At 46.5% G+C, this 14,012-nt stretch overlaps 1 protein-coding gene across 1 annotated transcript in view; it reads right to left on the bottom strand.

Annotated features, from left to right (window-relative positions):
• Window positions 1-7,981: 7,981 nt before the first annotated feature.
• ARL10 (ADP-ribosylation factor-like 10) overlaps window positions 7,982-14,012 on the bottom strand; it is a 22,326-nt gene continuing 16,295 nt past the window's right edge. The window contains exons 4-5 of the mRNA XM_011946827.1: window positions 12,422-12,597; window positions 7,982-9,762 (exon numbers count right to left, since the gene is read on the bottom strand). Of these exons, the coding sequence (XP_011802217.1) occupies window positions 9,589-9,762; window positions 12,422-12,597 (350 nt within the window). The 3' untranslated portion in view covers window positions 7,982-9,588. The remainder of the gene's footprint in view (window positions 9,763-12,421; window positions 12,598-14,012) is intronic.

The following is a 14,012-nucleotide window of genomic DNA, read 5'->3' as shown; positions in this document are numbered from 1 at the left end:
TGGCCTAAAGCTGCCTCTGTACATAGTGAATTATAACCTAACTTAATGTGTAAACACCCTGCAACCTAATCTGAGTCTACTCTTGTAACGAGTAGCCAAATGGCTGAAGGCTGCCAAATGGTCCAAAGAAGGGAAACGCCAGACTGCAGCCAGTCAGGCTATCTCTGTATGTCATTTCCATTCCTTTGCCTATAAATAGAGCCTGCACACATTCTGAACCATCGCTTTTGGTCCTGAGTGCTACCTGGTTCATGAACCCTTTTCTGCTCAATTAAGCTGTTAATTTGTCTATAAAATTTTTCTTTTAAAAAATTGGTGTCAGAAGTAGGATCCGAAGTAGAACTTCAATGACCTCCAGGAGCACTGAGTGACCACACAAAATGGTATCTGCCAGGGCCCATCGTGCCCACTGATCTCTCACAGCAACTAGAGGCCATAGTGAGTTCTGGGATTCTGAGCTCCATAAATTTGTGTTTTGAGCTCTCCAAGTTTATCTGAGCAATTTTTACTGGACTGGGTCCTGGATTAGACTCAATCCCATAATAAACTGGATGGATCCAGTTAGAGGCATTGGGTAGGTTATCCTTTTGGTAATGGTCTTGTTTCAATCCAAGGAGTCTGGGACTCCACCTTCTGGGACTCCATCTAATTTTATATATAAGATTTATGAGGCTGGGCGTGGTGGCTGACGCCTGTATTCCCAGCACTTTGGGAGGTCAAGGCAGGAAGATCTCTTGAGCTCACAAGTTTGAGACCAGCCTGGGCAACATGGCAAAACCCCATCTCTATAAAAAATACAGAAGTTAGTTGGGCGTGGTGGTGTATGCCTGTAGTCCCAGCTACTCGGGAGGCTGAGGTGGCAAGATCTCTTGTGCCTGGGAGGCAGAGGTTGCAGTAAGCCAAGATCACGCCACTGCATTCCAGCCTGGGCAACAAAAGCAACACTCCATCTCAAAAAACAAAACAAGTCTGGGCGTGGTGGCTCACACCTGTAATCCCAACACTTTGGGAGGCAGAGGCGGGAGATCACCTCACCTGCCTGGCCAATGTGGTGAAACCCCTCCCCACTAAAAATACAAAAATTAGCTCGGCATGGTGGTGCACGTCCGTGAGCGCAGCTACACAGGAGGCTGAGGCAGGAGAATTGCTTGAACCTGGGAGGCGGAGGGTGCAGTGAGCTGAGATAGCACCACAGCACTCCAGCCTGGGTGGTGACAGAGTAAGGCTCTGTCTCAAAAAAAAAAAAAATCCCCAAGATTATGGACCCAAAACTTGTTTTTAGAAAAACAGGCTAACCTTACTAGAAACAACTTAGAATTAAAATGGCCACAATGAGGAAACTTTAAATAAAACTGTTTATTTGTGGGACACATTAGAAAAGAAAGGATCAAAAACTCCACAAAAACAATGGGATGCATTTTAAATTGGTCTCTGCAGAGGCACCCAAAAGACTATACAAATCTAAAATTGCCTAAAAGATTCTTTACAAAACGCAAATGAAAGGCTCATGCAGCACACTAACCCCGACTGCTCCTTCTCTTTCTCTTCGTTACCTGGCTGCTCTGAGTATAGTAACCCTTTTGCGCAGTCACCTTTTCTCCTTGAGGCTAATGAAAGAGGGGAAGTTGGATAAATGCCTTGCAAAGTGAGACTCTCTAGTCAACCAGCCCTGCCTGCTGTAACCACTTTTACTCCATTGTCTTAAGCTGAGTTTAGAGCCATCATAAAGACTTACCTAATCCAAGAGAAAATACTCAAAAATGTACTGGGAAATTGAGAATCCTCATGGGAGCTTATGATCCAGGCCTCTAATCTTTACCAGTTTATTCACATGATACTGGGACCTGGTGAAGCTCGAAAATTGATGGCAGGAGTAGAATGGAAACAGCCTGAGGATGTTAAAGACCACTCCAAAACCCCGAGAGGGGGGCCAAAAGGAACTAGAAGAATTGCTGAAAATCTTTTAAATTCAATCCCTAAGACTTTTCCACAAAAAAATTGGTCAATCACATCATCTTGTGGGCAAAAGATGAACCCGTTTCAGATTATAGAGCTCATTTAGAAACACTACTTGTGAAACCTGCAGAGATAGAAATGACATTAACTGCTCTATTTAAAAAGGACTTCATTCAGAACTTCGCAGTCTAATTAAGAAATATAAACCAGGATGGAAAGGAACAGATACAATTGCTCTAGGATTTCCAAATGACACGGAACCCTTCACCTTGTTTGTTCATAAACACAACAATCAGGCATTAGGAGTTCTTTCTCAAGAACACAGTTGGCCCAGCACTTTGGGAGGCCGAGGCGGGCGATCACCTGAGGTCAGGAGTTCGAGACCAGCCTAACCAACACGGTGAAACCCTGTTGCTACTAAATACCAAAAATTAGCCAGGTGTGGTGGCACATGCCTGTAATCCCAGCTACTTGGGAGGCTTATGCAGGAGAATCACTTGAACCTGGGAGGCGGAGATTGCAGCTAGCCGAGATTGCACCATTGCACTCCAGCCTGGGCAAGAAGAGCAAAACTCCATCTCAAAAAATAAATAAATACATTAAAAAGAACATAGTTGGGAGAGCATAGGCCCATCACATATTATGGCCTGCAATTAGACCCCATAGCTAAGGCATATCCTAATTGCTTAAAGGCAGTGGCAGCAACCACCAGATTGGTAAAGGGTTCATCTGACCTGGTTTTAGGGAATGAATTTTTTTTTTGCAAGTTCCACATGCTGTGGAAAGTCTATTAAATTCCAGTCAAACCCAGCATTTTTCAGCAAGCAGACTAACATCATTTGAAATTATTCTTTGGCAAGATATGTCATCACAACCCAAAATGGGTTAATAAAAAGCAGACTCTTCCCAGTTGTTCAGCCAGCTCAAAGTGCAGAGCTTTTGCTCTCACTTGAGCTTGTCATATAGTTAAAGGGAAATCAGTAAATGCTTATATACAGAGCAGACATGCCTTTGGAGTAGTCCACAATTTTGGCATGTTATGGCAACAAAGAGGGGTTCTCACTTCTAGTGGCACCCCCATTAAAAACAGACTCAGGTGGATGAACTTGCTACTATCCTGTTGACATCACAAATTGCTATAAGTTCCAAGCTATCTTGAGTAAAGGAGAAAAATAAATAACAAATTCTTGCAAGATTGAAGCCCATACATGGAAAGCTGAACCTGAATATCAAGGGACTGCCCTGACAGATTTTCAGGCTAAATCAGATAGTGCTGAAACAGTTAGGATGTGCAATTGGAATGAACGCCACTAGATTGATGACCTTTTTGATGACCCATCTAACAGTGCCATGCACCTGATTTGGAAAGCCAAAATTGTCTGACAGACGTAAACATAATGTTAAGTGTAAACTCATGGAGAGCCTAGATGGCCCCCTGGTCCTTCCTGAGCCCTTGAAACTTCCATTGTTAAAACCTTTGCACTCGTTCAGGCATAGTGGCTCATCCCTATGATCCCAGCACTTTGGGAAGCTGAGCTGGACAGACGGCTTCAGCCCAGGAGTTTAAGACCAGCCTGGGCAAGAGGGTAAAACCCTCTCTACAAAAATTAGCTGGGGATGGTTGTGCACACCGGTAGTCCCAGCTACTCAAGAGACTGAGGTGGGAGGACTGCTTGATCCCTGGAGGTGGAGGTTGTAGTGAGCCACGATTGCACCACTGCATTCCAGCCTAGGTGACAAAGTGAGATCCTGTCTCAAAACAAAAAAACCCTCTGCACCTCACAATTCCTCATGAAATGCGCAAAGTGATCCAAATTATAAAAACCATTGATAGTGTGACTCCTCTAAAATGCTAAAATGGGTTATGACCAATATTTGGTTTGTCAAACCCATAATCCTGGGAAGATAATAAAAACTCCAAGTGTGTATTTCCACCACCACCTGCTGGAACGTTTACAGATGGCCCTCATTCAACTGCCACCCTCGATTAAGTATCGGTATGTTCTTGTAATAGCTGGCATGTTTTCTGGTTCGACAGAAGCCTGCCTGTGTAGGAGAGCTGGTGCTGTGAAAGCAGCTAAGGAGTTATAAGAAAATGTGTTTCCTTTATGGGGCATCTCTGGAAAAATCTCCAGTGACAGAGGAACTCATTTTATTGGACAAACCATGAAGCAGCTAAATAAAGTGTTAGAAACACAGTGGCACTATCATCATCCCTTTCACCCTCAGTCTTCTGGAAAGGCCAAAAGGACACATATTTTAAAACTAAAACTGGCAAAATTAACTGAATTGATTGGATTATCTTGGCCAAAGGTACTACCATTGGCTTTGAATTTTTTTTTTTTGAGACAGAGTCTCGCTCTGTCGCCTAGGCTGGAGTGCGGTGGCCCGATCTCAGCTCACTGCAAGCTCCGCCTCCCGGCTTTACGCCATTCTCCTGCCTCAGCCTCCTGAGTAGCTGGGACCTGCCACCTCGCCCGGCTAGTTTTTTGTATTTTTTTAGTAGAGACAGGGTTTCACCGTGTTCACCAGGATGATCTGGATCTCCTGACCTCCTGATCCGCCTGTCTTGGCCTCCCAAAGTGCTGAGATTACAGGCTTGAGCCACCGCACCCGGCCGCTGAATTTCATTTTTATTTTTCTGATCTCTGAAGAAGAAAGTCAACCATTGCCTTTGGTCCGCGGATCAGATCCACGACAGACACAGATTGACCCCCATGAAATAGTTACTAGACAGCCTGTGCTCCTAACAGAACTTCACGTAGTTCCTACTCTCCTAAATGCTCATATGACTAAATACTACAAAGCTATGATGCATATGTCACACTGTAATTTGACAAAATAAACTTCCTGTGACCCACAGAGGACCATCAAACCCTTCACAATCTGTAACCTGAGACTGGGTCTTCTAGAGATGATATCAGAGAAAAAGTGCCCTTAAACCTCATAGAAAGAGACGATACCAAGTTCTTCTATTACCTACACTGTGGCAAAACTTCAGGGCTTCGAACCGTGGGTCCACATCTCACAGCTCAAAAGGACCTCTCCAGACTCCTGGAACTACGCACCTGTTGGAGACTTTAAGGTAAAGCTAACCAGGGAAGTTTTTCCCCAGAAGCAGATGGTATCCTAGACATGAACAGCTTTCCCTAGATTGTGGATGAAGACTTCACTGCAATCACAAAAATCTTATCTTTTTCCCTCTATTTCCTATTTTCTGCCCCCAAATCCTTTCCCTTTCTTTATGGGAAAATCCATGGGACCATAATCTGGGGCTGGCTTTAGCAAAAGCTAATGCTCTAGCAAGTAACTGGAGTAACTGTTGGGTCTGAGTTAATGCCAAAATCAGGAAACGATTCCATTAATGCCAGTATCTCTCCATGTTCCCAATGAGTCACCCCAAAACCCCAAACCCCAAAGGAAGAGTGGAATGCTAACCTTTTTTTTTTTTTTTTTTGAGACAGAGTAGTCTCACTCTGTCTCCCAGGCTGGAGTATAGTGGTGCGATGTCCGCTCACTGCAACCTCCGCCTCCCGGGTTTAAGCACTTCTGCCTCAGCCTCCCGAGTAGCTGGGATTACAGGCATGTGCTGCCACGCCCGGCTAATTTTTTGTATTTTTTAGTAGAGACGGGGTTTCACCATGTTAACCAGGATGGTCTCTATCTCCTGACCTCATGATCCGCCTGCTTCAGCCTCCCAAAGTGCTGGGATTACAGGCGTGAGCTACCGCACCCAGCAGCTAACCTTGATATTCTAAACACCACTACTTGCTTCCCTACGCTCACTGGAAGTGGTACCCTGACCTTTTCAATTAATAACTAATAAGTGCCAATATGGAAAACCTGTCCAGGTAATGCCTATGCAAGGAATACTGCCTACACCTATGCTTTCAGGCGTCACATATTCAGGACCTGGGAACTATGTGGCTCCAAGTGATTGCTTATATAATGTCACTGGGTTAAATCCAGTAGGGTCCCTTCTCACTGGCTGTGGTTATGCACCCTTACAGCATGCTATAAAGGGACCACAAAAAAACAAGTTCCCCACTGGATCTTGTTTTGGAGCTGTGCAGACTTATGGTGGAATGTAAGTGAACCCTGCTCAAATGCTACCAGGTGGCCCCCACTTTCCAGCTTCAGAGGGTACATATTAGGTCTGTGGATAATTTGCTTACTCTGTCCTGACTTCAAAGATCTTGCTGTTTCGCCTGATTCACACTCGCCTTGCAAATAGCTTTCCCTGAAAGTCCCCATAATCAGAGGTCGAAGACTAAAATGAATACCCGCCTTGAGACAGATGATGAGTTCCAGTGGGGTTCCTGGGACTCACTTGCCGTGGCAGTGGGGTGCCAACTGTATGGAAATTAAAGTAAATGCTAAATTGAAAAAAATTTTGTAGCATGGAGATTCACACGGGTAGAAGCCACGGATGGATGGATGAGGCCGTTGGTGTTCAACAAAAACACTTAATGGAACTTCATGCAGCTTTAGATTTCCTTTGCCCAGCTAGGAGCTTGTGTGTGGTGCTGAACAAAACCGAACGCTGTGCTTATCTTTCCTGATTCTACTACTATGGAAAGCTTAAAAAGGCGGTGGTGGCTACCGCTTCTGTAGATACTGCCACCAAACACATCAAGGACATTTCTCAGGGAAAAGGAACACGTAATGTGTTTGCAGGAACAGCTAGTGGTCGGTTTGTAGGCATCCTGAATAGTAGATAGCAAGCTGAGCCGTTCAAGGTTTTCTAATCTTTATCTTTCCTTTAGTGGGTATCCCAATCACTATGACTTTTGTTACCAAGCTAACTAAAAAATCAAAAACCTTAAAATTAAGTTACTCCATAGTGAACTATGTCCTTAATTGCCGTTATATCCCGAACAGGCTATGAGCCACAGAGCTTGAATGCTGTTGAACTATTTTTTATCGTTGTGACTGTGACCTTGAGTTGTCTAATTCCGATCCAGTTTGGTTTGTGGAGACTCATATTTAGGAATGCCTTCCAGTTTCTTGGTATTATGCCCTGATGGCCATCCTAAGGTCCTCACTGATGTGCTGTAGTCGTAAATCCACCAGTGCAGTCATCCTTTGTACCTCAAGTGGTCTCATTACGGTTAGAGGAACGAAAACATGAAGACATAAAGAATCCTCTAACTGATTTAACATTGTAAACTGTGAGTTCCAAATTGAGGTCAAATAGTGACAAGGTGGTGTCAGTGCCTGGGATTTTGGTCAATCTCTCAAAATTAAGGGACTGAGTAAAATGGTGGATACTGTGAAGCTGAATTAAGTCTGGCCTAAAGCTGCCTCTGTACACAGTGAATTGTAACTTAAAGTGTAAACAACTCATAACCTAACCTAAAAGTATGTTCTTCTAACATGTAGCCGAATTTTAGCCAATCACAGCAGCCAAACCTTCAGTCAGTCATCAGCTGAAGGCTGCTAAAACATGTTCAAATAAGACAAATGGCAGACTGCAGCCAATCAGGCAATCTGAGTTACTCGTTTCTCTGGCTATAAATGTAGCCTGCACACACTGTGGGGCTGAGCATTCTGAACTGCTTTTGGTGCTAAGTACTACCCAGTTCATGCATCTTTTTTCTGCTCAAAACCAGAACATAGTTTTTAAACTATGTTGAAGTTGTCTAAGGTTTTTTTGTTAACACCTTCAAGCGCTGAAGAACAAGGAGTTCATAGAACAAAGGAGAAAAGTCTCTTACCCTTCCAATGACAAAATGAAAAGCTGCCAGCAAAGTTTCAAAGGCTACTCTAAAACCCAAGTCCTTCCTTAAAATTTTACATAGGAGCACATAAACCACTTCTTACTGCAGAAAGTGAACCAGCACTCTAAAGAACAGTGATTCTTTACATGGCGCTCAGGGGCACAGCAGCCTCTATTCCAAAGATCGCACTCGCTTCTGGACTTCAGAAGTTCCCACCCTCCTTGCAGCCTGTGGAACTGCTTTTATCACAGTTCTTCTTCTTGCACTGGTCACAGTGTGGAACTGAGGCATGCTGGGTAAATGTCAAATGAAATGAAGGCACACAATCTCTATTCTCAACTAGACAGCAAACTGAGGTGCACAGCTCCTCTTAAAAAAAAAAAATCCCTTTGTGGTTGTTGATTTAGTGGTCCCTAACAGACAATAGGCTCCTCTTTGCCTGTACTAACAATACATGTCAGTGCAGAGCCAGTCCTTACACTGGGCTGATGGCCAAGCACTGGAGAACCATGGAGTATGCACTGATGAGAACTCCAGAAACTCAGTCCAACTCGCCTTTCGCTGGGGAAAAACTGGGCCCGGAAAGGCTGAGTGATGTACCCAAGGCCACCCCATTGGCTGGTCTGCTATTCCTGTCCTTAGGATCACATAATACAATTTTTTTCCATCTTTTTACCTAGATTCACATAAGGGAAATCCTCTCCCAGAGCCATTTCTTATCTACCCAGAAGGAATTTGCACCCTTTCAACATCCTAGGCCAAGTGGTGGAGTTTCAGTTCATGTGAATCCATGTAAAGTACTATGACATCGAAGATAGCCTCAAAGCCTGGTGGGAGGAGGAACTACAACGTTGTCTCCATTGACATGTGTGTGTTATCTCATTGTCATTCATGATTCCAGCTATTTTCCTAAGTTCCAAATTTTCTATCACTATCATCTGGGGTTTTGATAACAGCACCTAGAAACAGAGCCTAGAACTCTGGCCTGTTCCTCTTATAAATTAATAAAATGCAGTTCTGAGGTCAACACCTAGCTCCAGTTGACTGTCGTCCCAGGGACACAGGCTCCTTCCTTCCCCTGACTTATGTAAACATGGGCATTGGCACAGTTAGTACAAGAGCAGCAGCTTGTCTCCAGATTAGAGGGGAAAAAAACCCAGCCTTCACTTTTTCTGTTTGGTGGGTGAATATGTTATTCTGTAGTCAAAAGAGGCTGGCAGGCCAGGCCTGGGCTCAGGGAAAAGCAGGGAGGTCTTCAGAAAGCTCCTTGCTAGGATTGCCAGGTTCATCCTAGCACTTCATACTCCCGTGGCTGGGAAAGGCATCTCCGAATTGGGAAACCACCTCCCTTTAAAAATAATGGCCCTGGGGCCAGAGAGGCAGAGATTGCACAAGGCCACAAGTCATTTAGGTGGAGCTGGGGCTGTACAATGCAGGACTGGGAACAAAGGCTTGCTGTGTTACCACTCAGAAGCTGCCCATGTGAGAAAGGCATGATGTCACCAGGAGGGAACAGTCTAGACTGGGAGAGACCTTGAGGCTCTAGGAACATTTCTGACACCTACACTGGTTCCTCAGCTACCGGGACCCCCAGCGGAGGACTGAGCCCACCGAGTATCTCACTGTACAGGTAAGAGAAGGGAAAGCTGGATCCACATTCCAGCCTGGAATGAGCTAGACACTATCCTCCCCACCCTCTGTCTCACCCACCTCCCTGCTTCGGCTTCACGGCCACCTCACCAGGAAAGCTTCTGCATGGTTCTTGGCCTTGCCCAGGCCCTGCTCTTGAGAGGGAAAGGAGGGCAGAAGAGAAATGCTGCCATGTGGCTCTTGCCCCAGGCCCAGTCTGGCAATGAAACAGCAGCAGTACAACTGTGGTCTTGACAGGCAGGTGGCGAGCAGGAGAGCTCGCCTAGGAGAGAAGCTCCAAGAGCAGTTTCCAGATGTGAACAGTGCCAGGCTCTTCGAAGCTGGGTCCTGCAGGGGCAATGCTGGCTGCCAAGAGGAAAACCTCCCGCTGGTTATCGATAGCCTGTAGGCCCAGTTCCCGCTGCAGCTCCACCATACTCATGGCCTCGCTCAGGTCCTGGGTGAGACAGAGAAGTCAGAACACAGCTGGCAGCATTTCGTAACACACTCACACCCTTGTCATTCATGAAATACACTGTTCTTAGGCTACCCCTGGGAATATTAGGTCCCAAGTTCCAAGTAGCCTCTAGACCCATTGATCTAAACTCAATACTCTCTCCCTCACCCTGGGCTCACCTTTGTACCAACCTCTTTTCATTGCATCATCACTGTGGTAATTTCATTGCATTACCACAGTCACTGTGGTAAGAAACAGAGCACTTTCTTTTTTTGTTTTGAGACGGAGTTTTGCTCTGTCACCCAGGCTGGACTGCAGTGGCACGATCTTGGCTCACTGCAACCTCTACCTCCTGTGGTGGAATCCTGAAGCGATTCTCCTGCTTCAGCCTTCCTAGTAGCTGGGACTACAGGTGTGAGCCACCATGCCTGGCTAATTTTTGTATTTTTAGTAGAGACAGGGTTTCGCCTTGTTAGCCAGACTGGTCTCAAACTCCTGACCTTAGGTGATCCACCCGCCTCAGCTTCCCAAAGTGCTGGGATTACAGGCATGAGCCACCACGCCCAGCCAGAAACAGAGCACTTTCTATGTGTCAAGCGTTATAGATAGGCCCTTATATACGTAGCTTAATTTTCACAGTCCACACTTAATTGATGAGAAAATTAGCTCAGGGAGCTGGAATCATTGAGCTAAGGTAACAGTGATAAGTGGCAGAGCCAGGTTCCAACTCAGGTTGGTTTGATAACCAAGTTTCCTAAACTCAGTCATGGAGAGATGATACAGTAGGGTCACTTCCAGACAAGACCTCTAGAAACTAGCTGGAGGAAAACGAGACCACTACACAGCATGGCTGATGATGGTACATTGTAATTTCAACCCTGGCCCAAGATTGAAATGATTCTTCCTGGAGCAATTCAGAGACTGCTGGGACCTTAGATGTTGTCTCCTACAGGTTCAAAACGGCTATAAATTGGTTTATAAATAGAATATGATGTGATTCCTGGTCTAAACTGGGGTAGTGTAAGGCTCAGAGCAGGCACTATTAATAGTCATATACGGGGACTGTCTTGGACAGAAAAGGACATACAGTCACCCTATTTAGAAATAATTGTCAAATGTTTCCTAATAGGTTGGGGAATCTGAGGTCAAAGACATACAGTCTCTCTCCACGTCAAGTTGGAAATAGGTCCCACAGCTCTCAGAGGCACCTGAGTTTAGGCCACAGGAAATATGATCAGACTCTGTACTCTGGCAATTTCACCTGATATTGAGAATGGGACCCAAGGTCTGTGATACTGAGGGTTCCTGGGCCCAAGGCGACTCTCTGGCACCCACGAGAGGTGCAGCATACTGGTTTAGAGGAAGAACTTTGAAGAATATCTGAGTTCAGGTTGGCTCTGCCACATACCAGCTGCAGCTCCAGGTATTTAGTGCTAACAGCAGGGCCCATCACGGGGTTTTTGGAGGGCTGAAGTGAGGTCATGATTGTCAGGTGCTTACCACATGTATGGCACACTGTAAGCACACAATAAATGTTAGCTGTTATTATTTAACCTCTTCTACCTCTCATCAGTTACCAGCTTCAGCTCTCTGATCTAGAGCCAGAATTCGCAAGGGAATAGCAGAGTGGAAAAGGTACAGCTTTAGAGTTAGACGTTCTCAATTCCACTATTTTTTTTTTTTTTTTTTTGAGATAGATAGGGTTTCGCTGTGTCCCCCAGGCTAGAGTGTGATCACAGCTCACTGCAGCCTCGACCTCCCGGGTTCAAGTGATCTTTCTGCCTCAGCCTCCAAAGTAGCTGGGACTATAGGCAGGCACCACCATACCCAGTTAATTTTTTGCATTTTTTTGTAGAGACAGAGTTTCGCCATGTTGCCCAGGCTGGTCTCGAATTCCTGGAAACAAACGATCCACCTTCTTGGCCTCAAAGTGTTGGGGGTAGAGGTTTCAGCCACCACGCCTGGACCAATTCTATTACTCTCAAGATGTACAACCTTGGAAAGATTACAAAACTTCTCTTATCTATAAAATGGAATAACATCCCATACTTTATAGGCTGAACAGAAGCATAAGAAGAAATGTTATTCAAAACCGTACCTGGGGGCCAGACACAGTGGCTAACGCCTATAATTCCAGCACTTTGGGAAGCTGAGGTGGGCGGATCACTTGAGGTCAGGAGTTCAAGACCAGCCTGGCCAACATGGCAAAACTCTGCCTCTACTAAAAATACAAAAATTGGCTGGGTGCGGTGGCACATGTCTGTAATCCCAGCTACTCGGAAGGCTGAGGCACAAGAATTGCTTGAACCCGGGAGGTGGAGGTTGCAGTGAGCTGAGATCACACCACTGCATTCCAGCCTAGGCAACAGAATAAGACTCTGCCTCAAAGAAAACAAACAAACAAACAAAAAACACCATGCCTGGCATGTAGGAGGCACTTAATAATTATTTTTCTCATCTCTCCAGGGTGCGAGATGATAGGGAGGCAAAGAGGAAGGAAGACAGAGGCAGGGATCAGGACAGGGCATAGGTAGAAGAGGTAGGGGCAGCATCTCAGCCAACCTCTCTAGGCCATGGGCCCAGGCAGCGCTCCTTGCCCCTGCCCAAGCATCTCTAAGTGGATATCCCCTGGACTGAGCTGCCCTCCCACAGCCCTCACCTGCTTGTTGGCCACCACCACGACAGGCAGGTCAGGGTCCTTGTCCAGCAGCTTGTGCAGCTCCTGTCGGGCCCAGGGCAGTCGCAGTCGGTCCGCTGAGTCCACCACAAACACCAGCACATCCACCTCGTTCACAAACTCCTTCCAGTAGAAGCGCAGGTTCTGGCTGCCACCAACTGAGGAGAGGCCAGGGGCCAGCTCAGAGCGTCCAGGGCCCTGGCTCACTGCCCACAGCCCCCACCCCACCCTGCTCCTAGCTTGGTGAGTTTCCACTGGCCAGGGGCAAGGAAAAGTGTCCGCAGCTACTCAGACGAGATATAGCTCCAGCTCTGACAGGTGGGTCTCCTGGGGCAAGTCCCTAGCTTTAAACACCAGTCTCCTCCCTGAACTGTCCTAACAGGTTGCAGTAAAACCCACAAGTACCACGTGCAATGTACCTTTCACAGGACTGACACATAGGTGCTCAATAAATGGGACTCTTCAGTTCTCTCCCCTGGGCTGTCTTGCTTTGCCTCTTGCTAATTCTTAGCTTTCTCCGACAGGTTCGAAACTGTCAGTGATGGCTGTGATAGGAGCCAGGAGTCCTATTATCTAGAAAACTCAGGACCCCCTGCCCTGCCTATATACAACCATTCTCCATTCAGTTTCCCCATCCCCTTCTTTTCCCTTGGAAGTGTCATACTCCATCCTACGAACACATGGTTGCCAACACAGTCCCCCAGCCTGGGTCACCTTTCTGTTCCTCTGTGCTCCTCTGCACTAGTCCCATTGGTCACCCCGCACCCTAGTGTTTCTGGCTATGCTTCTGACACTTGTGGATTCTAAGCTGTGAAAGTCAGAGACACTTACCTCTGGATCCCCACAAAGCCCTCAGCACAATGCCTGGCACATAGCAGGCACTCAACAAGTATTTACTGAGTGCTTGCTAGGTGCCAAGCACTGATCTGGGTGCTGGGGATACAGAGGTGAGCAAGGCAGGCAGGGGCCCTGCACCAAGGAGCTCCCTCCCTAACTGGGAAGGACATGGCAATGACATCAACACATTTCAGAAAGGAAGGAAATAAAACAGAAAAAAGGGAAAGTGGCTGAGGTGGAACAGGGGTTGGCCCTGGATTGGGTGGTCTGGGTAGGTCTCATCAAGCAAGTGGCATGTGAGCTGAGTGTGGGTGGGATGATGAGAAGGAGCCAGCCACGGGAAGAGGCAGAGGAAAGCATTCCAGACAGAGGGGAGAGCAAGCTGGAAGTGTCTGCAAAACAGAAAGAAGGCTGGGGTGCTGAGGCACTGCAAGGAGAAAGATATGGCTGTTAGGCTAGCTGGGATGGGCCACATAGGGCCAAAGACCACAGTGAGGGGGTGGGGAGACCACCAAGGGCTTTAAGCAAGAGTGACATGACCTGACATGGGCTTTCTCCAGCTGACACTAGGGACAGAAGGGGAAGCAGGAAGACCAAAGAGGAGACTGTGGTGCTGAGAGGAAAGATGACACTAGATTGGGCCAGACTGGCAATGGTGGAGGAGGGTGTGCCACTGCTCACTGCACTCCAGCCTGAGCAACAGAGACCCTGTCTCAAAAAAAAAAAAAAAAAAAAA

This window comes from Colobus angolensis, unplaced genomic scaffold (assembly GCF_000951035.1).
Source record: "Colobus angolensis palliatus isolate OR3802 unplaced genomic scaffold, Cang.pa_1.0 Scaffold254, whole genome shotgun sequence".
Lineage (NCBI taxonomy): Eukaryota > Metazoa > Chordata > Mammalia > Primates > Cercopithecidae > Colobus > Colobus angolensis.
This window is presented reverse-complemented; position numbering and strand designations above follow the sequence as displayed.